General features: G+C 37.7%; 1 protein-coding gene across 1 annotated transcript in view; it reads right to left on the bottom strand.

Annotated features, from left to right (window-relative positions):
* The window catches only part of PCCA (propionyl-CoA carboxylase subunit alpha), a gene marked incomplete at its 3' end in the record, with an annotated part of 260,224 nt that overhangs the window by 16,843 nt on the left and 215,413 nt on the right, over positions 1–27,968 (bottom strand). The window contains exon 21 of the mRNA XM_027880315.1: positions 25,399–25,452. Coding sequence (XP_027736116.1) covers positions 25,399–25,452 — 54 coding nt within the window. The remainder of the gene's footprint in view (positions 1–25,398; positions 25,453–27,968) is intronic.

The following is a 27,968-nucleotide window of genomic DNA, read 5'->3' as shown; positions in this document are numbered from 1 at the left end:
ACAAAGCTAATGTTAATGAGATTGACAAAACTTCTTTGTTAACTTCAAAATAAACTAAAACCAGAGACTTGGGCAAAGCCATTTTGTTTACAGCTACTTTAAAGTATAACAGAGAAAAGCAGATTTTACAAGACACTAAAAGTGTCCCCCTTTCAATGGGATCTGGTCTTCTGGTTGCTCTTTCTCATTTATAGATCATGTCCTTGAATCCCCACAATCCTTCAGCTTTTTAATCTTTTTAAGGCAGTCCTCATTTTTAATAGAGTAACTCAACCTAGCTTGCATGATTTCTGAAGTCATGATGCACCAGTCATTTTCCCAGCTACCAGGGTATCACTCCTTCTTCTTTGCGAGTTCCTCAACCTTTACATGTAATGAGCAATCTCACTTTGACTTTATAGAAAATTTTAGGAAATGTGCTGAAGAAAAGCACTTCCATAGCAAGCTCATGCTTGCTTATCTACTGATTTAATATTCAGATATTCTTTGCATAAGAGCCAAGAAAACAAAAGTAGAATGCTTTAGAATAACATGGGCACATTTGTATACATATGTATTTATATATTTATATATATATATATTATATTATATTTATTTGTATATATATGTATTTATGGAGAGAGAGAGAATGGTGATTTTAAATATAAACAATCTTTACAGTTCACATCTTTCAGAAATCTACGACAACTTCACGGCTTTTTTTTCAGACATATGTTTTAAGACTAAAGTTGGTTTTCCTGAAAAAAACTGTGAATTCATGCAAATCTAAAATAGTTTGTTTCCTTTAAAAAAAATAATCTGATCATACATAATATCTATCATTGTTTTGCTATCTGCTTGCAACAAATACAGCAAGCCAGTATGCGTCATCCATGTTTCCTCCCTTTTACCTGTGTTTCATGAAAACATCCTTATGACAACCATAATCTGCCACAATTCCCACCAAGAATAGCATAAAAAAAAATGCTGTTATCTAGCTTCACAGAATAAATATAAAACTGAATTGCAATGAACAATCTATGCTTTAAATTATTTCCCCTATAAAATTAGACCACAAGCAGAAGACAAGTCTCCGTAATTTACAACTCAGGTGCACATAATGACAAACAGTAATCGATGCGTATGTACAGTGTAGAGCTACAGTAACTCCTGGAGTCTACAAAGCTGAAAGTTCGCCAGTGGGGCAGTAAGGCAATGTAGTAGAGTCAACAACCACTACTAAAGAATACTTTACCTTTGCTGGTTTAAATTTTTGTTCCTATTCCTCCCAGCCTCATTTTCCCAATGTTTGACGTTTAATTCGAAATGCCAGTTATTGACAGGTTTCATAACTTCACTAATTCATTTAACATTCCCATTAACAAAGTTTCACACAGGAGGGAAAAAAAATTAATTAGGTTTCTTTATCACATGAAGAACCTTACTACCTGAACACAAAAAGTGTGTGAATCATCAGCTGATTCACTCATATCTACATTAAACTGTTTCTTTTTCCTAAGTTCAATCTTTATAAACAATATTTATATATAACATAAGCATAGAAATTCAGTGTGTATATAAAAATTATATATACACATTTACATAAGCAGATGTACATGGAAGAATTTATTTATGTTTTGATGTTTATAAAACTTTTCACCTTAACAGTTTTGCTCTTACAGAGGAAAGAATGTATTGGGGGAGGCTGTTAAATGGAAGGCAGTTTATTCTGACCAGCAACAAGGCTTTCTCTTGTTCTCATATATTTGAAAGGCATTCTAAAGGAGGTTTTGTTATTCAGTTAAGGTATTAGATAATACATAACAGAGTAAAGAGAAATTCTGTTAGTAATGCTCCCAGTAAATTCTAGGATCTAAGAGAAACTTCCTGTAACATCTCAGCTTTAGGGGTGAAGCTCAGGTACCATTTGCCATTTTGGATGCTTTAAGGTGTCCCATTTTGCTTCTGCATGTTGCTTTACAGGGCACCTGCAGGTCCTGCACTATAGCTGTCAGATTCCTATAGATGTCTTGGGTACATTACACACAGAAAAGTTAGATAACAAAGTCTGAACATGGGAACTTCCACCCCTCTGCAGACCATGCAGAGAAGCACATGGAAGAGAATCTCTCCTGGAAGCACCCGATTCTCCCTGCTGACCTGAGTAATCTCAGATTGAGATGTCTAATATTTGGTCGCTTCCACTAGGACAGGTCAAAGTCAGGCTGCTATTTTTTTCAATTCTGGAAAATTAGTCAGGAAGCAATAGCAAAAGATCACAGGACAAAACTACATTCTCCTTCAAAAGGAAGCACAGGTATATAGTTTTTTTCACAGTGGGATAATGGGAACAACCTCTTCACAAAAGCCCTTCTGTGAAAAAAAAATAAAAATAAAAACAAGGCGAGTCACCGTTTCATAAATTTGCTGGTGGATGGTTGGGAGGAAGTTTCATGGCTTTCCTCCATGGCAGTTCAGTTTGCTTAGGATAAAATACAAATAGCTTCTGAATTTTGTACTAGCAGTTTATCTAGAGGAAGACATTACTGGATCCGGAGATAGGGAAAGAACACAGGACTGGGGAGATGGCAGATAAGGGTTCATCTCCAAAGGTTTCATACACCAAAAACTTTGACACAGCCTTTGAGTAAGGAAGAGCCTGTAGGAGTGGGGCAGGAGCTTGGCAGAATGTGAGTATGTGCATACGTAGTGAAGGACAAGAGGGCTGAAACGGCCCATGGTGATCCAAGGCACAACTTTCCTTGAACGTCTTGGCACTCCCGGTCACCACTGCATTGTATGTCCCCTCTCTTCAAACAACTGTTTGATGTACAGAGGATTTGTCCAAGTGGCATAGTAGCATAAACACAAAACTGACCATACGTGATTTCTGATTCAAGCAACAGGTCACTGCTCAATGTGGAATACCAAACAGGCAAGTTCAATCATTTTAATTTCCAGTTATTTTGCCCACTTAACTAATTACCATTACAACACTGATTAGTCTGTAATAGTTATTCATTAGCTGTAAGTTGAACAAGGGCTGATTTAAAGCAATTATTCTTCCTCGACACGTTCTGAGGACTAAGTATTTCACAGTCATCAGGTGATGACTGAAAAAATACATGGTCAATAGCAAAGACTCAAGAGAATCAGAGGTGGAATTCTAAAATACCCTCCAATTCACCCCTGCTTTTCTGTCTGTGGATTATTTGATAAAACCAACTTTCCTGCAGCCAGAGTAGCCAAGGATATTATGGTAGATCACACATTGTGGAATAGAGAGACTTTGAGACAGCTCAAAATATGTGGTCTTGGAGAAAGGTTGTGTTTTGCCTGTCTGAGGCCCTCCTTACAAGTGATTACAATATCTTGTTTCTGGAGAACTCTTGTTTTGATTTGCACTCAAGACTTCTCCTTCTTACCTCATCAATCCTTAGTGACAAAAACATCTTCCTCACAGAAATCACATATGAGGAGAGTTATTTCCTGTTTCATTGGCTTGGAGTTGTCATGGCTGGAAATACAGTATATTTCATAGGGAAGACATTGAAATTGGGGCCAGACAATGTGTCTCTGTAACATCCCCAGGCATCTGCTTCATCCCCATGAGGTTTAGAAGGATGGCAGCAACATAACACTACTCCCTCTAATGATTTGAAACAACTTGGAGCTAAAAACAATGGAAGAAAACAAAACAGTAGCTTAGTTTGTATGCCCAGACCTAGAAAACCTATGTTGTAATTATTTGGGAAACACCCAAGCCTTTTCCTTTAAACCTTGAGTCATTTCTTTACTCAATGGAACACAAACACAAAGCACAACATCTAGCAGAAATAAAACAACACAGAAATGCTGAGATGGATATAAAACAGGTAAAAAGAACTTTAAATGAGAATGGGGTTTGTTTTAGTTAATCATGACATCAAGGACAGATCAAATGACCTCTCAATATCTCTTGTACTCTACAAAACTTTAACAATGCTTGGAAAAAAGTATGTGGCGGGGGAAGATGAAAGTGAAGAATCTACTTTGGATGCCTTTCTTAGCAACTTCTATTTTTACATGATCTGTTCTGTCGCCTTTGCTCATCACTCAAAATAATACCAAGACCCCTCCTCCTCTGCCGAAGTCACCCTGCCAAGTTCCACAATGAGTTCCATTGATTTTCAAGACATATTGTCAACTACCCAATAATTTAACTGGTAGGCACAGCTCTTTTGGTTGAAGCTTCAGTTTCCCAAACAAAAGCTAACCACCTGAGACCACAGAGGACAGGATATGAGCTACTTATAGCAACACTGGACCAGTGAACAAGAATAGCAGGAAAGCTGCTTATTTTATTTTTTTTTCTCCAGCAAAGGCCTTTGAAGTAAACTATTTATTAAACATTATAATACTCGAAACAAAAATCTTTGAAGGCAGGTTATCCTCCTCTGCACCAGGTCCCGTTGTGAATGAATTGCTTCCTTTTCCTTTTCGGATTTTTTTCACTTGTGAAACTGACACTCAAATTGTTCTCTTAAGCTACTGGGGTGAGCCCGCGCCTTTGCCGAGAGGAATAATCCATCCATCAACAACAGCATCATTAAAAATATTTATAACTCAAACTACTTCAATATCACTGCACTGTAAGCAGCCACCCTGTTCATCAGGCCATGTTATATAAAAACAATAAATAAGTTCCGTGTGCACGGAAAAATAGTATCGATTAATAAGTAATGATGCAAACGGATAACCTGAAACAGAAACAATTTGTCTAACAGTACGACTTAATTTTTCACTTTTTTTAATTAAAAAAAAGTAAATTCTCCCCATTGACACTGTTACTGATGAGTACATGTGGTTTTTCTTTGTTCTTCTGATTAAAACATTCATCTCGCTCCCTCTCAGTTGTTGAAAGAACTAATTTTTCTCTACAGCATCACTTTAGTATCATTGGAAGTTTCAAAAACATAGAGAATTGCCTTTTCAAATACACGTATTTGGGCTGCAGAGACAGAACTCTCACACATATTGTACTGTATATGCATCTTTGAAAATCTGGCACTGATGTGCAGTGAAGAAGAGGATTGCTCTGAAACAATCACTCAGAACTGTCTGAGCCTGAGAAATTCTCTGGCCAAAGCCTGGGAAATAACCAGAAGTGAACTGAAACTCCCACTGGGCCACCATGCATGCCTGCATAGTAAAGATGTCACTGGCAAGCTGCAGACAAAATCATATTATAAAAGGTCTTAATAGTCCTCTCTCCTCTCTTGAGAGAAATAACTTACTCCAAGTAAGAGACAGTGGAGAAACCTAAACTATCAATACCCTGACTCCTGGAAGATGGAAGAATTTGCAACTTCCATTGATTTGCACGGATGTAAGAGTGATCTATCACATCTGAAAATCTAATCACAACAATATGACACAGGATTCCTCACTAGTTTCTTAACTAAAGAGCAGACTTAGCCTTTATTTATGCAAAATAAGGCAGTCTTTATTGAGTAGGCACATTTCCTCTATTTGTTCTGCCTTCTGCTTTCAGGTGCAACCTGGTACACATCAACAGGTGATGACTAAGCACTAAGAATTCTGAATAACTTTCTTCTCCATCTCTTAGACATTTGTCCATCTGACAACGTATTTCCATTATGTATCATATTTTTGCATTTGACAGAATCACAGAATATTCTGAGATAAAAGGGACCCACAAGGATCAAGTCCCACTCTCACACAGAGACTGAACCCGTGACCTTGGCGTTATTAGCACCACGCTCTAACTAACTTCACCTTCCACAAACAGCTATAAGAAATTTTTAAAATATGTATAAGAACTTTTGTGGGTTTTTTTTAATCAAAGCAGAGCTCTTTTTGAACAAAAATGTAGAGCTAGCCTCCAATAAAATGCTTTCTTGGCTATGGAAGTAGTTTAGATGCCTCCTACTCGAAGTCTGTCACTGCCAACCAGCCTTAATTTACCTGTGCTACATATAAATGTAATAGATTTCTACTAGCACATGTTTCATTTTGTATTCCTATCAGCCTACACTGAAGTTTGGTGGACTTATTCAATGCCACAATACTGATTTCTGAAGAATAAAGAATTAATCCTTTAACCATTTTACTTGCTACTGGAAGACATCAGCATGCCTGTAGCCATGTTATAGCCATGTTACACACTTGTAAAATTTGTACCAGTGGCAATCATTGAAGTACTGGAGAACTTGCAGAAGGATTCTCTCTGGTGGGAAAACTGGACTGTAAGTTTGTAATTGTTTTACAGGTTTTCTATGGAACTGAAGTGCTCTGAATACAAATTGTTATAAATGAAGAAAGATTCTTTGGGCATTTACAATTCTGTTACTTATGAATCCTTATTCACATGCAAATTACTGGGAAAAGCAGTACATGAACTGGAGGGTACGTCTTATTTTCCTCTAACTGAGCTCATTCAAAGAGGTTTTGAGTATGAAAAAAGCTATAATGAACACATGATGGACCAAGGTAAAAATATCTATAAAGATCTCAGCTCCTAAAAGCATGTCAGTATTTTAAGTGCTTCCAAGGAAAAGGACATGCTGAATTATACACTGTAGCACTTTCCTAAAGGCCTTAATGTGTCAGCTGCCTCTAGTGCCACCAGCTCTGAGGTGTAGCTGATAGTCCAGAGACACTCTTTTGAATGGAGAACTTCAGTGGTTCCATTCCCAAATCTTTTTAAATGCTTTGTAACTTATTTGGAGAAACTGTAGATTTATTTTGAGTGATCTCAAGAACAGCCATAAGATTAGAACTCTTCAGTCCCCCTGAATTGCTTCACCTCAAAATTCCGTAAGACTACGAGTCGAAGGGGGAAAGAGATGGCTGTAGGCTCTTGTTTCCCCAGGATTCTTCCTGTCCACAAGTTTTTCCATCAACTTGTATTCACACCTCCAAGTAGAACTGGATCTCATCCATGAGTTCCCCCATAATATTCTTCATTTATTCCATCTGTTTAAATCTGAGCCTGAATTTCAGAGTCAGCTCACCTTCTGGCTGCACAGGCAAAAAGTGAGTAAGGAACTTGACAGATAAGATGAAGATATTAATAAAAGATTTTCATTATTCCTCCAAGATTATTCAACATTCACAACAAATTAACTAAATTTGGTATTTGCATAGCAGATTTCAATTTGTTTTTAATTTATAACACTGAATTTATTTTTACTTTTTTTGTGTGTGTTTTCAGTCTTGTTATAGAGTAAACAAAAGGGGGTTTTGCTGTTACATTAAAAAAAACATTTTCCAGCCATGCACTGAACTACCAACAACAGCTGCAGTTTATTGTATTCCTCACCACTGCACATTCTACACTTCAATACCACAATCAGTGGTATGTGTGCTTATATGTCAAAACTTTAAATCAAGTTTTGCTTATCTTTCCAAATTTTTTGCAGTCCTCACTGAATCAGCTGCAAAGCCACTGCATGTTTAACAACCATGGTCTGAAACTGCAGTGGGGAGGAGGGCAGGCATCCAGGGAAAATCAGAGGGCAAACTGGGGACCAGGGAAAAGTAATTTTTAATTACTGAAGTAGCAACTGGAAAGAAGTTTCATTCATGCTTTTAGCACTGTTGGTTAGATCAACTAGAGATACTCTCCTAGTAATGTAAGCAGAATCTGAGCCTTAATATGCATACACCTTTGCAAAATACTTTCAATTGTATGAAAAAGAGCTTTGAAATAAAGGCAAAACCAGGTCATTACATCATTTTCAGACACCATTTATATTGCTTACTGCCACCTCCAAGATTCATAATAGCATGATTTTATTAATTCTCATAAAGCCTGATTTTACATTCAGTCAATGTGATTTTAAGTGCCAATATCTCAACCTGAAAGTCAGCAAAATATAAAATAACATCAGTAGAATATTAAAAACTCCCACTGAGATAAATAGAAATATGAAGGTTCAGCCAGAGCCAAATAGATTAGTGCTCACTTTCTACTCATTATGTGCTTTCAGCTAGCACAGTACAGTTTTATAATTTGATGGGAAAACAATTATACTTTTTAGCTATTTTCCAGTCTGACTTTCTGAGGCTGTTCCTTCCTTTAAAAACAGCATAGTATTATTATCTATAAAATAAAACTATGACTACACAATCAGCTCAGTACAATGATGTCCCTGTTGCTGGGATATATATTACTTTCTCAAAATAAGTCTGGGGAGGAACATTGAAACCCAGGAGGAAAAAAAAAAAACAAAAAACCAAACGTGGGGGGAGGGAAGGGAAAATTGTTCTTTGACATCCTCCTTATTTCAGAAATTTTTTGTAGTTCGGAATGGAGTCAAATGTCGTATCGGCAATTAAACTTTGACTTCTACTAGAGCAATATTAATGCAGAGTGAGTCCCAGAGCAGCACTGCCCAGCCCTGTGATTGGGGTTAGCTCCAGTGCTAAACAGCACGTTGCTGACCGACACAGGAAATCCCGCTCCTGTTCCTTGAGTTGAACCGAAGCGCTGGCATAAAGAAAATGTCCAAAGTATTAACAGCAACAAAAACTACAGGCTCAGAGCCAGATTTCAAAGGCATTTAGGTGCCTAACTTGCATTAATTTTAGTGGGACTGAGCTGCCTCGGAAAATCTGGCCTTCAGTCTTCACTTTTCTTAAGCCACTCCAGATCCTGCAGCTCTGTCAGGATGTAGAAGCAATTACATTTCACAACTTTGAATCCAACAATATATTTTGGAAATCATTCAAAGTCCAGTGTTTTTTTAACTTAAAGTTTCTTTGCCCAATAAAATACACTGGAATTTTATATACTTGTTATTTGCAGGCCTCCCTCCTTCTTGTTTAGATTAAGGCCAGAAGAAACAGGTTTGTCTGTTGAAACTTCTGCCATCCAAATCAACTATGCTTTCTTCCTTTAGGTGGAAGAAGTGTTTAATGGATAATGCTTTGACAAATATTTAATAAATAGTAAAATATACAATCTCAGCTTTATTGAACACTAATGTAATTGATCCTGAACAAAACCACTGCCCAAAGAATCCTATTCCCCCCCTCTGCCCCCAAAATAGTGTAGGTATTAGAGTGTGCATAAAAATCAGATATTAGCATTTGAGGTGTCCATTCCCATACAACTCCAAAATGAACTCAGCCAAACAAACACCAGCTTGGCTTGTAAAGGAATTCAGTATAATGAAACACATTGAAAATGAGAAAACCAAATTTTGATTCACAAGGCAGATGTGCATACAGTTGAGCACACAAAATCGATCTGACAATGTTTTAATAAACACGGGTAGCTGCAGTATCTGTTAATGCTGGACCATTTCAGGAAACAGGGCTCACACTGCACTGATAGATCATGCTACACCAACTCTTCAGAACAGAAACAGATAGTCCTCTCCCTGCTTGTGCCCATGTCCAATTTGTCCCTTTCTCTGGTTCCGGTTCCCCAACATCAAAGTATAGGGGTGAAGCTTGTAAAAACATCTCAGACAAAACTTCATCCACTTTCCCCACTGAAGCTTCAGCAGGGAACAAGCGAAGAACCTAAATGCTGCCTTTTTGCTTCCCAGCATCACTGGCTGGTCTAACAAAAGATGCTGGTTTTTCCCTGTGAAACTTGCCTCAGTAGCTTATACCAGTTGTTTTCCTTTCAGCAAGTCTTGCCTTTAATATCTAGTGATATTATACAAAGAAAACAGACTGAAAATATGTATACTAGCCCTTTAAACATTTCTTATTTTCCCAGTGGAAAGGGTCAGTGTGGCTACCACATTAACCTCCTTCATAGTACAATACACATTGCCTATCAGAGGCAGAAGAGCAGAAATCTTATCTTCCAAGAGTACACTACTTTCTCTCTGACCCTATGAGGCAGTAACCTTCTGTTGCCCAGAGGAGTTTCTTCCTCAATGGCCTCTCAGACCTCCTTGTAGCTGGCTCACACACTTACGAAAATCACTCCTTAAGAGAATAATCTACCTCCCTTTAAGCATCTGCTTGAGTAATTTCAGGAAATGTGTTCCTGACTCGGGCTAATCCTTCCTGGCTAGTCATCTTCCCTTTCCTTCCCAATTCACTATTATCCTTTAATTGTTGATTTGATCTCTCATGTTCCAAGTCATCCTTTCTCACTCCTGCACAGGACTGGTTCAGCAGGAATCCCTAAGACAGTTAACACCTGGTCAGCCTTGTGTCAGTTTATGAGGAAACTTCATTTCAACAAGAAACTGAAGGCAGTAGTTTTGGCTTAGAGAAGACAAGGTTTTATTCTTCTTTTATTAAGGTACAAAATTAAAGAATTTACTGCTGCTTGTGTAACCTAACAGTTATTCAGCATTTTTACTCCTTTGCCCTCATTTAACCTTAGCCATGAAACTTGTTGGGGATGGAAGTAAAAAAATGTAAAGTAGCTGCATGTTCTTTCATCTTTCTTCTGGAAGTCAAACAAAACTACCAGCTGATGAATGTCCATTTGTACCACAGATGTTAATACAACACTAAACAAGACAAAAATCACCAATGCAGTTTGCAAGGCTCCCTGTGACGTACAGTCATTAGGCAACACTGAGATTGCCACTAACCTAAACTGGTTTTGCATACACGGCCAATACATGTTTCAATTATTCATGTCAATGTTCTCATCACACACAGTTGGATTAATTGAGTGTAACCATGACCACATTCCACCAACCTTTACCAAAAACATAAATGGTCTGTAAAGCAAATACTAGCAACATACAAAGGAAACATTTGAGGTGAGTTCACAGATAATTTTACAATTCGTACTTGCAAGGTGAAGTACCTGTTACCGGCAGAATGTGTGGAGAGGCCATCCAGCATATCAGAAAGATCAGTTTAAGCCATCATTTGGCTCAAATCACAACACATTCCAGGAACCCCATAAACAAAGACATGTGCAATGTTAACTTTCTCTTTTATGCTGACAGCTTTTTTTCTGCCATATAATGACCTTCCTGCACAGTGTGTGTTACCATAAAAAGAAACAGAGCCCAGTAAAATTAGAGGAACTGCTTAATATCCAAACGTTTTATCTGAGGAAGAAACCACTGCCAGTATAAATACAAAAAGCACAAGAATTAAAAAGTATTTGTTTTGCTGTCTCTTCTTTAAGTTTAGATTGTTCAAACAAACCTAGCTCGAGTTTTCAGTTACTCTGCACTAGACGGTCCTCCCAAAGGCTGAAACGGTACTCCAGAGAATGTGAACTTGGCTCCAATTTCAGACAATTTTCATCTTCTTTTTCTGACAAAGAGAAAAGTATTTGAATGCTTTGTCTGTAGCCAAGAATTTGGATATGAAAGGCACACCAGTAAACAAGTCACCAAAATGGGCCACCACTAAACAGACTGTAGTGCATGCTTGTTTTGAAAAAAAACTCCTCTGGTCCAAAAGGACATTGTGGGCAGAATGCTAATGTGAAATTTTAGTTAGATTTTATCTCTCTCATCTAAGTACAAAAGAAAAGCTACATGCATTTTTGATAGACAGAGCCTAAGTCTGCTATTTTGTTTGTACAAAGAAAAGTGAAAAGGAAGATAACACAAGAACCTCACAGCCAGTTGGCTCGGTAAAATGCTGCACCAAACTGAATTATTTTTTTTACAGTTTTATTTCAACTACTACAGAGAGTCAATAACCCTTATTCATAGCATTCATCTTTCTATCTGCATTCCCAGAATGAAAAATGAAACTTTAAGAATGTTATTGTTTGCACCAAATGTACACTAGCTTCTACCATGGCAACTACACCACAAAACCCTAGCAAGGCTAATCACAGTTTCCAAAGGTTTATTATCTTTTATATCAGGGAGGCATTCAAACGCACTAGGACTGCCTGGCAGCTAAGGCAGATATTTTCCTCACCCAAAAGAGTTTTAATTTTAGCCTCATACATTTGGTGAAAATACATTTCTGAAAATCAGAGAACATGCCAGCCAAAAGCTCACACTGGTTCCAGAGTGGAGCTTCTTGCTCCACGAAGTGGCACATAAGCAGAACTGAGCAATAGCCCGGCGATGCCAGGGAGGCTTCACTGAGCTCGCCAGTAAAGTCTCCCTAAGCTGGCCAGAAACCCAAGAGAAGGAAATGAGAGTGATTATATACAGCTGAGCAAGCACAGTACAGAGACTCCTAAATCAGTGATATGGTGTTCACTGCTGGTGTTCTGTGGTAAAAATGTTTACCATCTGTGTTACTCTCTCTTTGTTATGGACACTAATGGAGCCTTCAAACATAAAAGCATGGGGGTGGGGAACAAAAACACGATTAAGCCAAAGTACTTTAAAATCACTTTTAGCTGTATATTACATAAGGAAATCCTGACAGTAAATGAAAAATGGATCAAAACCAAAACACAAGCAGTTTCGGGCTGAGCTCAGGAGGGCTGCACAGCACTGGGTTACTCTGCCCTGGAGGTCTAGTTCTGAGCTATCACTCACAGACAAATCCTTTGGGTACTGAGAAGTGGCTCTAGTTTGGACACAAGAGAGTGAGGTTACTCCAATAGCTGCTTGGGCTTTCAGCCCTACACTGAGCATGCCTGTGGCAGTGAGTTTCCTAGGAAGCAGCTGCACTTGCAAAAAGCTTTTCTGCAGAGGAACTTCTCTGCTGCTTGTCTCCTGCTGTGGAGAAGCCACGATGGCCTGGAGAGTATGACAGTCTGTAGTGAAGCCAAAAACTAATATATGCCATTCAGTTAGCAGTCTGTGCATAAAACCAAGCATCTGATGTGCTCATGCTAGGCATCTCACACTGTCATACATGAAAACTAGTGGAAATCACAACCTCCAGCCTGACTTCCATCCCAGACGTTCTTTTACTCTGCTCATCAAAATTTATATACAGAAAATGAGTTCAAACAACCTGGTATCTCCACTACAACCTCAAGCAGTTGCCTTATAATATCTTCCCACAGTCCCTCCCTCCCTCACTACCTAGAGCAACACTGCAAGGGATCTGTGGTAACAGGAGTCCATCCTGCTTCCTTCAAGCCCAGAGAAGACAGCTTGGCTCAGACTCCTCTACTTCTACTCAACACAACTAGCTATTGGAGTGCATATTCTCCAACCCCAGCACATCCAAATTCTTTGGCAGCCAGTGTCCACTTTCAATAGAACTGTCCATAATTTGAGACTAACTACTCAAGTCAGTGCATGCACACATTGCAGCTGCACCACACCACAAGATCATCTGTCAGTGAGAATGATCCTTTCTCAGATGAGATGTTTCAGGTGAGTTGCTACATCTCTCATGTTACTGATGCCAGTTCAACCATAATTCTAACAGAGCAGGAGTGGAGTTTGTGAAAAACAAATAAATCCAGCAAGAAGAAAATCAGAAGTAAAACAGCAGTTTGTTTTCTCTACAGCTGAAGAGGCCTCTTAGCAGTCTCATAATGCTGATGATGAAATTGGTGGCACCTCCTACATGACCAAAACTGAAATACTACGTGGGTTTGAAAAATGCTTCAAGAACTGGCATGAACTTGGAAGAGCTTCTGCAGAGCTGAAAAGAATACAACTGGATCAATCTCGGACTCAAAATGCACCACTGTTAACACATGGTCTCCACAGATGAACCACTGAGGGTGGGTCATTCAGTGATGTCTTCTGAAAACTCCTGAATACAACACCATTAGTGCATTCTGCTACACACCTATGTCTCCACCACAAGTGTTCAGTCTTTTTCAGATTAGAAATGGAGCTTCTGACCTCTCCTTAACTAGATACTTCTCAGTGCAGTCATGGAAGCTTGGGAAAAGAATTATTATTCTCTTTTACGCTCGGTATTAGCACAGACCTGGAATTGCTTGTCCTGATTTTCTCCATTTATATCACTTCTGTGTCACTGCCCAGGTGCCCCGGAGACATCCAGGAACTCGCAAAATCACTGAATACCTTGTCAAGATGTGGAGTTTGTAGAGATATTCAAAAGCCAGTTGGACACAGCCCTGACCGGTCTGCTCTCATTGATCCTGCTTTGAAGGAGTAAGTGGTTTGCTTTAACCTCAAACATTCTATGACAGAGTCTTCTCTGGCCTCTCTGAGTGTATTTGTATGGTTACTCCACATACAATATTGAATTTCTATTTGGCTATTGAAGACAGACTAGGAAACATTAATGTTCTAGGTTTTCATCTTGCTTGTAGCCTGGTGAAAAAGATTTTAAGGGTGGAGCAATTCATTGCCTCTGTTGCATTTTGAGATGCTTCCTAACTTCTCGAAAGTTATCTTTCGCTTTACAGGAAACCTGAGTCAGCATTTTATACCATAAACAAGGACATTCCCATTATCATGTACTCTTCTTCTAAGTCAGTGTGTCAAAAACAGGCTGTGGGACAGATGCCCTTCAGATTGTAGCTGTGATTTTCTTGATGCAGTGTCCAGATTTGGCTTAGGTACAGCAAGCACATTGGGTTGTTCTGCTTGCTGAGTATTTGTTAAATGTTAACAGTGGGCTTGGAGCTTGCAAGGCTAAGGGAGGGCTTCCCTACAGCTCTTTTATAACTAAAAGACAAACCTAGGGAGAAAAAAAAATCAAAATAATGGAAAACCCTCACAAAAAAAAAAAAAAAAAAAAAAAAAAAAAAAAAAAAAAAAAAAAAAAAAAAAAAAAAAAAAAAAAAAAAAAAAAAAAAAAAAAAAAAAAAAAAAAAAAAAAAAAAAAAAAAAAAAAAAAAAAAAAAAAAAAAAAAAAAAAAAAAAAAAAAAAAAAACAAGGAACGCCCAAAGACTTGTAACAGAACACTATGTATTTTAAAACTCAAACATCTTTGTTTTTCCTCACACGAAGACTGACGTCAAAGAAAGCAGCAAGTGAAAATTTCTTCTGAGGGTATGTGAGGAAAAATCACTCTAAGGGTAAGGAGGAGAAGAAGGTAATACTGGAAATATAGGACATTACCAAAGCTTTCCTACCCACTGGGCTTTCTGGCCTTCCCAGGTCCCACTCAGAGCTGCTGCTAGGTCCTAGACACTGAAGCTCTTTGGCACGGGGGCAGTTTGCTTTCACTGTCGTTACAACAGTGTGGGCCCTTCCTTTTCATCCCCAATGCCCTGACCTCTCTTTTCTCCCTCCCTCCCCACAATCAAACAATTATCATTAGATGCAGGAAGAACCTTGTTGTGGTTCTGCTGTTCATAACACAATTTGCTATGCAAATACTTCCTGTGCACCCTGCCAACATGGCACCTCTCCAAGACATGAGACTGGTGTTTGGGAGGTGGTCACACAAGCATACTTCCTACTACCACTGCTCTGTCCTTCACCTTCCTTTGCCTTGCTGTGGGGCAAGGGCTATAAATACTAAATAGCATGAATGAAATGAAGACTGCCTGCTTGTGAGTACTACCAGAAGAGTGCTTGCAGCAGCGTGCTATTGCTGTTCTTCAGATAAGCAGAAATGCACAGTATCTTTGTTAAAACATCATTAATGTAATTTTTAATGTAACTTACACAAGAGAGAATTTATGGGAAACTTTAGTTTCATAAAAACATTCAATAAACTGTCTGTTCCTGCATGATAAATTCCCCTGTTACTTGCACAGAGCCTTAAATGAATACTGGAAAAAATTTGCAGAGCTTCAAAATACTGATTTGACATGCAATGAAGAAAATGAATAAACAAACGAAAGACTTTTGTGTTACAAGAGTCCCTGGTATTCCCCATCTGCAATACTTATATCTTAACTCCAGTAGCTATATGACTTGCTGATGCATAGCAATTTTTCTAAAGTTCATTCTTATCCTCATCTTTCTCCTAAATGCTACTTACAGAAAAACATGCAAGTTAATGTCAGATTAATTTCTCTTCTCAACCCATGTATCTTTCTAGGGGGGAGGGGGGAAAAAGTATGCCTAAAAGAACCTGAAACACGAAATGTACAAGAGAAGGAATCTGAGAAAAGATGGAGAAGCTAAATACATCAGAAAAAAACAAAGGAAGGATGACTAGAAAGAAGAAATTAAGTATCAGGAAAAAGGATTTGACATGGCATACCACAAAGGCTTTAGTAATGAAGACAGGGGGAATGAACTTCAAGTAGAAAGCAGTAAATTCTATCAAATGAGACAACACAGAAGTGGACCATTTTAAAGACAGCATAGTTGAACACATTCTGGAGTTCATGAAAGGTGTTCAGAAAGAGGAACTGAAATCAATTTTAGTTAAGATACAAATGCACGGTCAAGGGTTCCAGCTGTGGGCACAAAAAAGCACGAAACACATGAAGTGCATGACAACAGCACTCAGAGCCCCACATCGGTTTCCCACCCGCTTCAAAGAACCATGTGGTTTGTTAAGTTTGACCCCTGATGTGGTCTGAGAGTTGGCCTTTCCCTCACTGATGGTCCTAGCAGCAGAGATATTTTAGCTCAAAGACAGACAAAATGCAGTGAAACAAAAGTGTCAAAAAATTAGTTATTCCATCAGTTCATGGATTTAATTTATATCCTACTGTTTACTCATCTTTTGTCATGTATCTTGGTGCTTTAACAATAGGAACAAAAAAATTCACTAACTAATCTCTTTATCTCAACTTAGGCCACAACCCACAGTAATTATGAACAGTGTGTAGCAATATTTTCACTGTTTAGGACAGGAAGTGAAAAATACTGAACACATCTAAAATTGCATTAGGGATTTGTGCAGACAGAAGGTAATTACACAAAGTGGACTTTGGCCAAGACTGCTAGAATATGAAGCAATCTCAGAACCTTGTGCAAATTACCATGGGATCTTTAATGATAAGTGGGCTAAATCTTTGTTTAAATTGTCCTAGAAAGCATGTCTTCTCTAATAGCATATTGTCCTTTTGGTACATGGAATGACAGGACCATTGTATTCCAAAATTGGATGGCCTGTTGAACACTACAACACACAAGTAGAAAAACAAAAACAAACAAACAAAAAGAAACCATAAAGCATAGTCATTTAAAAAAACAGACCAGGAGAAGACATCTCAAGTGTTTCACGTGCACAGAATTACTTGCTTCCCCCTCTAATTTATTTCAGATTAGTAAGAGATCCCTTATTTTAGGTCACTGCTATGACAATGGAAGTATGCCAATTTAACCTTCATTTTCCTAATTAGCATTTAACAAGAAGCCTGTCCTCTTATACAAATATTTCCTTCCATAAGGAAGAATAACCTTGAACAGAAGACAAAACTAAGACAAGGAGAGGATAAAAATGAAACTGAAGCTCCTAATATATTTACATGTCTTTAAAATATATTTATTTACATACCCTTAAAATGTAAATAAAACAGATCTGAGTACAAAATCACTTAATCTCCCAGGAACAAGTACAGCACTATATCTGTATTCATAGTTGCTCTGGAGAAAACCAACCAAAAATCCCTCTATTACACATGCTTCCTACCATGGACCATGGTCTCATATAACTCATTGTTTATCTAGTCTGGAGACAAAAACACCACGAAAAAGCAATCACAAGGCAGATGGCTGGTTTCACTAATCTGACCCTATTTCTTCCAAGTAAATCTAGTCTACAACAGTGCTGCCCCAAATAATCCACCATTCCTATAATACTTAGATTTGCATATTTAGGTTAGAAATGCCTGGCATTGCTGGATTAAGATCTTCCCCCTGTAAAACAATGCTTTGTCATAAATTCTACCCCTAAGACCGTGCTGATTCTTAAACCAGACATGTCCACACACTGAAAAGCTGTGTGGAAGCATGCTCACAAAACATTCTCACCAACGCTCACCTCTACAGCTATAATGCATTTTACTCTACTTAAACCTGACCATAAAGAGTGACAAATGCAAAGATTCTTTTGTAGCCGACCCCTTGATAACAGATGACAAGATGCAGCACAAGCTTCATCTCTTGCTAATTAAACGAATCAATTAAGAGACTATTGTTGCAACTGTGTAACTGCTGTTCTATAGTGGCAATAACAACCCCACGGGGAGGTCTTTTACTACATTAAAATGCTGTCCTCCACAACTCCATTTGATATTATTAGAAACAGTTATTTGCGTCTTGCTGTCATATTAGTAGCAAAGGCAAATTATGGAAATATGCAGACCAGAATGGTCCCAGTATGAGATCAGGTTTGGTTTTCAACCTCCAAGGGAACAATTGCTGAAATTCCAAAGTTCCCTAAAGTTCTTTAATGGAACTGATAAATCTATCAGCACAGCATCCATTTAGATTCTAGGTAAGGGTCACATATTTGCATACTTTCCTGCTAAGCTGATACAATTCAACTAGATAAATTATCATATTAAGTTTACCCTCCTGAGTTAAACTGATGGAGTTCAAAATTGTTTTCGATGGTTGTCATTAATCGCTGTTACATCCTAAATGCTCACTTTGAAATCTAATTGTGCTGGTGTACCAAGGGTCATATTAATAGCATTTTTAATGTTAAATCTTTGTAAAACATGTTTATTTTACTGATATTACCACTGACGCCTATGAGACTAATGAGAAACAAAGTAAATTTATTACCAATAAAAAGTTCATTTGAATTTACATTCGGAAACTTAAATTAGCTTTACTAGCTTCATCATGCCTTTGTCATTATGACTCCTGGTTAAGCTTCAAAACCATATAAATTAATACCTTCTAAACAGTTTTTGGGTATTAGCCCAAGTTGGAGACATCGAAAAGCTGGTTAAAAACATGAGCTACATGTATGTTTCTTACTTGGCAGTAGACATCTTCATAACAAAATGTTCATCTTCACTATGAGGTGACAGTCTTGATACATTTAAAAAAAAACCAAAACAACAATACTTCTTCACCCAAATAAAGCAACTTATAATCATTTCAACACTGGTGAATCACAGTCGACCGAAGGAAATCACTTGAGTTACCTTTGGATAAGCTGTCCACTCTTGATCTGAGAAGTAACAGACTAAACAATTAAGTTCAGTCCTTGTCTTTAAGTGTTACTGAGCTCAATAAGAAAGAAACTTGTCAAATGAGGTATGCAAAATCAAAAATCCTTCTTTTCCATTTGCTTATTTCTGAGATAAGGGGAATAACTTATTATAAACAAAGACTGCTATACTACAGATCACACACATGCTACGGCATCTACCACCATTAAGAATTCCAACTGTTTTCTTATTTCTCTTTCCAAAGGAATCCTGAGCTAGATTTCCAAAATAATCCAACGTGATTTTAGGGCCGTGGCTTTTGGTAACACCAGTATTTCTAAATCTCTCAAGTGTTTCTGAGTTTTCTTCCAATGGACAGTTTTAATATATTCACTATACCTTCTGCTTTAAACATACAAATACAAAACAACTGAAATGGCAACAGCATAGGTAGCTGTGTGACTGCACCTGATCATTCACATCTCATGAATTGGAACCATTCTCAATGTCAAGTCCTAATGACGGTCACTACTTTCACAAGTGAAATCCTTGTTGCATGAATTATCCACTTTCCACAAAATACTGCAGCATCTTGTTGCCAGGCTCAGGAATCTCATCAACCATGTTCAAAACAGACTAGAAGAAGTTAATTTTTTGAGAAGCAACTTTCTGTTTTTCCTGGTGACACCTGCACTACTGAAATGGCACTGACGATAGCTAGAAGGACTGTGCACTAGTCCACTAGAAGGACTGTGATTCACTGTTCCTCTGAAAATGGATTAAAAGAAAAACAAACCTGCCTATACAACAGTAAAATTACCTTTAGATCAGCAGGGACTGTAATCTTAAGACTTGTGAAAAGGGAGAGTTAAAAAACCATTTTAAAGAAGACATTAGGTTGTAAAATAAACATCTACCGGACTATATTTATTTTCTTGTGGTTAATACTCTACATATTCCAATAAATACCACCTTTGTAACCTCTGCAGGTTTTCAACCAATGTTTGAAAGTCTGCATAAATCTTCAGTATCTAGTTTCAGAAGTGTCACATATAGAATGAAAACCATAAAGAAAGAACCACAATGATTTGTAAGGGTGAAAGAAACAGGTTGTGAAACATTTGTCATTGTAAACTAAATCAGACTCCTACAGTCAAAGCTTTGTAAGAATGCAGGGAGAAGAAAAAAGGAGGAGGAAGCTGTCTGAAAGCTGAGATTACAGACAAACTGAAGAGCTTCAGGACAATTTGTAAGCCTCAGTAATGGGACAGAAAGTTGGAAGCTTGCTATTGAAGCAAAAGCAAAGTCATGGCAACAGGGAGCAGAAAGGAGAATCAGCAGTGAGAAGAAAAGTTAGTACACTGGCCTGTAGGCCCTAAGATTACCTTAGATACATAACTGATGAAAATGCAGTAAGAGAGGAAGCAAAGTCAAAGATTTTGAGGAATGCCCCTATGTTAAGCTCTCCATTTCTGACCAACTCCTTGCTCAGCATAAAGAACTAAACTCTGATTATGTGTGAATTATCCCTTTGCCAATCTACCTGGAAGAAGAAAAAAAAACAACCAAGAAGTCACTAATTGTGATGACTACTGTACCAGAATGAATGCTAAAATGCATGGCCAGGGCTCAGCAGAGACTACTTTTCCTAAATCTAGTGTTCTTGACCTGGAATTGCAGATCTGGTTACAGTGGTGGGTCTAAGGACTATTTTAAGTGGACCTGTAAAAAGGCTGAAGAAAAGCAAGTGTAGCACCAACAGCCTAACAGAAACCATAAGAGAGCAAAACTTCAAACATTTCGTGGATCAAAGGTGGCAAAAAGCACTCCATCAGGGATGAGACTAAAGCAACAGAAAAACCTCCAGCGAGACGGATGAACTAAGAAAACTTTGCTAGGAAACTCAGAAAGCACCTAAAGATGAACTGATTCTTACACCAGCATACCATGTGGGTTCGTATATTGTGTTCCCCACAGAAGGAACATTAGGTGATATACTGAGCAACATGACTAGCATGTCCCCTATATGTTCTTCCTCTGTTCCCCAGAGGAAAAAAAGTGTTGATGTTGCTGCTCTGATGTTAGAGAAGATCAAAGAAATAGTACAAATGATGAACAGAAGATAGGGTCTGTCTCTTTTGAAGAAAGTGTTCTCCCAGGCCAGCAGAGCATCGCTGTCAAGCATGGCCTGCAGCCCACAGTTGACAATGGCATTACAGATGTGATGGAGCCAGGCTGCTCGCTATCCGAACATACACAAGTTCTTTTTTTTTTTAAATTCTACACAGAGGCCATTACACACAGTCTAGAACACACTTAATGCTTCCACAAGAATCAGTAGTTCTCTCTATATTTGCAGCTTTCTTAGCGTTAAAGGCTGCCTGGCCAGACGTGTTCTGTTGCAGAAGTCCAGCTGTGAGCCCTGAGTAACCAGCAAATGACTGGGGCCAACAAGAAACATTTATCTCAAGTAAGAGAACAGAAGGTGGAATGAAAAGCCAAAAGACACAACAGAAACTGGAGGCTAACTAAAAAGACAGGAATGGAGAGTAAACTTTGGTCCTCTGAATAAAGTACTCAAATATACAGGTTTTTGAATCACAGAAGCTGAAGCAGAAGCTCTGTGCAGAAATCTTAGTATAACTTTGTGTATTTATTTCATAAAGTTCTTTACATCTCGAGAACAAGTCATGAGGAGCAGCTGAGGAAGCTGGGGTTGTTCAGCCTGGACAAAAGGAGGCTCAGGCGTGACCTTCTCACTCTCTACAGCTACCTGAAAGGAGGCTGTAGCCAGGTGGGTGTCAGTCTCTTCTCCCACGTAACAAGCGATGAGAGGAAACAGCCTCAAACTGCACCAGGGGAGGTTTAAATTGGATATTATGAAAAGTTTTTTCACAGAAAGGGCTGTCAAGCATTGAACAGCTGCCCAGGGAAGTGGTACAGTCACCATCCCTGTAGGTAGGTAAAAGATATGCAGACGTGGCACTTGGGGACATTGTTTAGTGCTGGACTTGGCAGTGCTAGGTTATTGGTTGGAATCAATGATCTTGGAGGACTTTTTACAACCTAAATAATTATGTGATTCTATGTTTTTGACAAACCTATTTCTGTGAGCTGTCTACATATATGAGACACTCATAAAGGACTTGTTTTCTGTACTCCTGCTTTTGGGCACAGTTTTGGACATTAATCTAAAGCATTACCATCTTGTTTCCTTTTTATTTGTACAATATATAACACAATCAGATACCTCAGTATTATGGTAATGCTATTAATAAATACAGCATCTAAATAATTCTAGTGTAAAGTGGCAAAATACCAGGACTCCCTCAGCATGTCATATCTAGTAGCATTCATCAGCGGGGACAAATGAGTAAAAACTCATGTAAAATCTCAGTTACAGCAATAACCCAGGATCTGCTCTGAAATAATTTAATCAGGACTCAATGTTATTATCACAAAAAAATTATGCCAAACAGTGCAACTGCTTCTTACAACTACAAGCTGCTTGCTCCTCAGGCAGAAATATCCTCATACATCCTTCAAAAGCATGAGTCCCTACCATACCCGAGACTCACAACTCTGTCAAAAAACAATTTGGAGGAAATAAGCTATCTAATGGCACTACAATTCGGAGAGAAGATAAACGCTCAAGTAGGAATTAATTTCTTCTTATGATCAGAAACAAAGATATTATTACAAATCCATGTAGACCCCCAAATGATGCTAATAGTGTGTACTCAAAGTTACGAGTTCACTGGGGAAACCAACATGATTTTTCCTGTTCTCCTCTACAATAACAGAAATATGCTGTTACTCTAACAGAAACATTTGTCCTACTCTCCAGATGCTTACCATATGTCATGCAGCAGAACTCATATTACACTGTTGTCCTTCATCTGCAATGCAGTTTTCTCTCTTCCACCTAACTAACTGGGACAGCAAGAATATTTCTAATAGAGGAGCACACCTTTCACTTCCCCTCAGAGTGTCAACTGCCCTCCTGGAGCAGAGGGTTGTGTTTTATCAAAATCCAGGAGCAGACTTATTTCTACCATATAATGTCAAAAAATCAAGGGAAGTCATTTATTGAAGCTGATACCTTCCTGACAAGCCAGGCAAGCTGTGCTCCTTATCAGCTGGTTCTAAAAATATGTTCTGCTGGACAGGTCAGTGGTCTGTACACTCAGTAGCATTGTGCTGCCTGCTACCACTGGAGTGCCATCAACATTTGCCCTGATCAAAAGGAACACAGAATGCTCAAAGCTATCCTTAAGGTTTACTACTTTGAAAAAGAGTACAGAAGTACTTTTGCAAGCTGTTTATTATGTTGATAACAATACATCATCATAATAATAATGAGCAATCAAGAGTCTTTTGCTGTTAAATATTCCTTTCAAACACTTCCTATGTTGACTGCACTTAGCAAGGGTTTAGTAAGATATGCAATGGTGAATTAAAAATATATTTCTAGGGCCTTCATTAAGATGACATTTTCTTTGTTTGAACACTTCCATTTGTGTATGTGTACACATACACACACAGGTACATACATATAGACTGTGCAGCAATTTGTAGGAGATATCATATTATCCTTCCCCCCATTACCTAAGTTGAGTATATTAAGTTTAAATCAGAGGACTAGAAGGATGTTAAACAACTGAAGGACAAACTAAATAGCAAAGAGGGGAATGGAGGATATTAGGTTAGAGGAACTGATAGAAGCACAGGTGCAGACTCTGCTTTGGATTCTATGGGAAAACTGGTATTGGAGCAAACCCTGGGAAGCAGACTTTATTACTGCTTCTCTGCCCAGCTTGCTGAAGTTCTCTCTCTAGGTTTGATCAGCAAGACATGAGTATAATTTATATTAAAAAAAAAAATCACAGATAGAATACTAAAGGCTTTTCTATTTAGTCCTCCTGAGAATTTTAGTTATAATCACATACTTGATTTCCCCAAATAATTAGGATTCAATAAACACACATGAGCTAGTCAGTAAGATCTAACGTATATTACAATCCCTTAGCTTCTCCATCATTTTTTTTTAAAGCTAAAAGCACATCAATTCTATTTCCTCTTTTATAAGCTTTTCCTCTCACAAAGGCTTGGAATGCAAGTTCTAGTCTGTAACTGAGACTTAAAAGCACTTCTAATAAATGAATACAAAATATTTTCATATCTAACTTAACAACAAAATTAATTTTTAATGCTACTAAATTCACAATCAGAATTTTCCCTGCTGCTGTGCCCAGTTATAGAGGAATCAATTAAAATCTATTCAGTATTAACAAGTTGCATTTGTGTTTATATCTTATCTACTTGGAGTAATTATTTTATTCTCACACAAAGACTATCCAATCAGTCACCTGGCAGCAATGTCACATATCCAGGTTGCAACTCCAGACCTGAAGCATCATTATAAATACAACAGCACAGAACAAAACTTCTGTTTCGTGTCTTTATGTAACTGCCATTCCGCTTGAGACTAAGACAAAGAAATGAATATGAATATACAGAGACCTACTATAGAAGTAAAAAAAATATTAGGGGCACTTTTAATTTCTAAAAACCAATACGCAGGGTATTCTTGTCAAGTTTACCCTTACCATGCTACACCTTGCAAATAATGGCTCCGTAGGACTTGTAGAAGAACTACTAACAAGTAAGTAGAATGAAAGCATAATCATATGCAATCTTAATCTAATTTTGTTCAAAACATCCAGTGCACAAAGATGTTATGTCCTGCAGCAAGCAGGACAACTTACTTCAGAGGATACTTCAATTTTCTTTTCTTTTCTCAACTACTTTTAGATGCATATGGAACTTGGAAAAATTTAATGACTGGATTTTCATCATGCAAATCATGGAACTGGAATCTGTTTCAATCACATGTATGTTTATAAGCATCCATAACCTAACACAAAACTTCAGTTTCTATATTATACATGACTTCTCCAGATAATAATTTTATTAGTAAATTGTGTCTAATGGTATAAAACGTGATCTGGATTTTAGGCATACTTCTATCCAGCAGACAAAATCTAGGAGAACTGCAGAGCTACCAAACCTGGTTAGAGTGAGGAAAGGACAGAACACTTTTCATTACTAATTAGTCTTTTCATAAGGCAGTTACTGACCCATCTCAGGGATATAAAAGTATGTGATACGGTGAAGCAACAGAGATCACAAAGTTGAGGTGGTGAGGAAGAGTGGGATTTATGCTGATGCAGATCAAACCTCAGTATATTGCAATAAGCTTAGAAATAATTTTTATTTTGAAATCCTTTCAGTTATTTTTAAATCCTTTCCAAATGAAACAGATGCAGACGTGAATCAATGGAAATGTGGAACACAGATACTGTGCGCTGTGCCCTGGAAGTCGGCTTTAGAAATTTGCCTACACTCACCTGCTGAGGTCAGAATAGTCACACATCATAGTAAATGTCACAAATACACGTGTGAATGTGCTACCAGTGTAACTTACCTACTTTCTGTTTACATTATATTCTTCTACCAACATAACTCTTGACAACAGTTACTGAATGCTTACCACTGTGCCCAGAAACTGAATGCTTGTCTCTCCGGAGGCATTCCGAGAAATCCGCTGAAAAACACAGATGTAAGAATTGATTAAAGCATCTCCAGAATTTGTAACTGTTCCATTTTGTGACATCACCATAATCAAAAATAATCGAATATCTATAAAACAGATAAAATAATTTCCTTCAACAGAAGTGCTAGAAACCTAAATCATACTTCCTCTCAGATTTTGGTTTTAGTTCAGTCAACTCAATAAAATTTATTTTTGAAGAACAATGAAAGCAAATATGTCCACATACAACACAGCAAAACCTTGGGTTCAAATGCCCTGAATAATGAGGCTTCTGCCATCTCCAAATGTCTGTAATTCTGCATTCCTGTTACTCACATTTAGTATTATCTTCATTCCCTCCTAATGAGACACATTTTAATCTCTTTTTAAAATGCAAACCTCCAATGATGCTACTTTGAAAACAGAAAAAAAAAATGACCTTAAGAAATGTCTGGTCACCTACTGTGGTTCAAGAGTTGATTGAAGTTATTAAACGGTCTTCAAATATTACATTGTCAGTAAGCCACAAGACAATGCAAGAGAAAATATGTTACTGATTTCACACAGCATTAAACATAATTTAAATATGCAAAATGTATAAAGAATTCCTTCTGTCTGTGAATTGTTCCCTCCTTCAATGTAAAAAGTGGGGTTTTTTTTCAATTTTCTTCCCACTGTTTAAACTACAGCACATATAGTTCTTAGTCATGGAACACAGCCCTAATCTTACACAATGCCAGGCACACATGCAAGTACCAAAGCACAGATCTGAGAAGAGTATAACTGCAAACAAAGAGCTGCACAGAAATCTTCAGTGTTTTAAAGACAACAAATCATAAGAGCAGGGCTGCAAATAATCTTGAAAGATCGTCTAGCCTAGGACCCCCAGCAGAAGCAAAACAACCAGTGTCACTGCCAAATGATATGTGTCTAACCCATTTATAAAATCTTTCAATTGCAGAGATTTCACAGTCTCCCTAAGCAATTTATCCCAGTGTTCCTGCATGTTTACCATTAGGAAGTTTTTTCCTAATAGTTGGCTAAAATAACTCTTACTTCAACTTTATTACACACATTAATTCTCCTCTTTTTCATCACAGATGGGAAACACGGATTATTCCCTTCCTCTTTACAGCTACTTACAGGTATATGAAGAGTCATTATCATGGCTCCCTTAACTCGTCTTTGCTAGACCAAATGAGAAAGTGCTAGCAATACAACAATAGCTAGATATCCCCCAAAACAATTTTAAGAGCAATAAATTAAATTCTGGTCCCTTTTCACTAATGGTGCAGGTTCCTCAGCTACACTTTAAGAAGTAATAATTACTATAGCCCAAACATGCTTATTTTTTGACTTAATAGGTCACACACCGACATTGCAATCTGTACAATCATATGAAAACAAAGGGTGATGTGCCAAAGCCTGACATATTTCAACAATAATGATTAATGGAATGGAAAATATGGGAAATAAAATTTCATACAAAACCTGACGTTTACTTTTTATAAAGGAAACAGGAATATACACTTTTCCCACAGTCTAGGATAAACACAATCAGGTTTTGGAAACCACAAAGAAGAACAAAGTGTCGGCTGCCTACAATGAATGAACCGCATGCCAAAACAAACAAGTCCCAACCACTTGATAAGCTGTCAGAAAACGGCAAGCCGAAAAAAATTAAAGGATTTAATTTCTTTTTTTCCTGGAATGCCCTCCACCCTCGTTAGAGTTCTGTCACTTATTGTGCTACTCTTTTGTCCGCTTTCAAGGGTCATTAGAGACCTTTTCATGTCCTAATAAAAATTCCATTTTTTTTTGGCTAATCTCCCTGTCACACAGAAAAACACAACTTAAAAAACAAAACAAAACAACAAGAAAAATAGAGCCCTTTATTAATTTTCTTTAAAGGTTTTCAGAGTAAAGCCAGGTATCTGGACAACTCAACTTATTTTTTAAAACTGAAAAGCAAATCATTATAGTATTTCCTCACAGAGATTCCCTTTACTTACAACCAAATAAGCTAGCATTGCAATAGTCAAGCCCTTTCCAAAATAAATTAATAAATAATAATTAAATATATATATGTATATCACAAAGGCACCTTGTAAAGCTTCAGTCTCAGGACAAGACAAAGATAGGAGCAGTGTTCTTCCTGCTCTGGCATTGTTGGAGGACACTGGTATCACAGTATAGGAAATCCTCACTGCTACTGTTTGCTGTGCCCAAAATACAAAGCATTACATTCAGTTGTCAATTGCATTAAGAGTCAGTATAAATGCTAAAATCCATCTCTCAAATTAACATCCAGTGAGGGGAGGAAGAAATAATGGGGAAAGTGACAAAAATAGTTAACATAGAAAAATAAATTTCCCTTCTGGGTATATGTAAAAAACAAAAACAAGAAAGAAAGGTAGAGAAATTCTCCAAGTCACAAAACATATGTTATATCAAGACCAAAAAGAGAACTACCAGGCTTTTGAGAACTGTGCTACAAAAGAAGTCAGCACATTATCATAATTAATGTT

The sequence above is a fragment of the Empidonax traillii genome, unplaced genomic scaffold (genome assembly GCF_003031625.1).
Source record: "Empidonax traillii isolate 1590-97213 ecotype Southwest subspecies unplaced genomic scaffold, ASM303162v1 scaffold68:size1967880, whole genome shotgun sequence".
NCBI lineage: Eukaryota > Metazoa > Chordata > Aves > Passeriformes > Tyrannidae > Empidonax > Empidonax traillii.
This window is presented reverse-complemented; position numbering and strand designations above follow the sequence as displayed.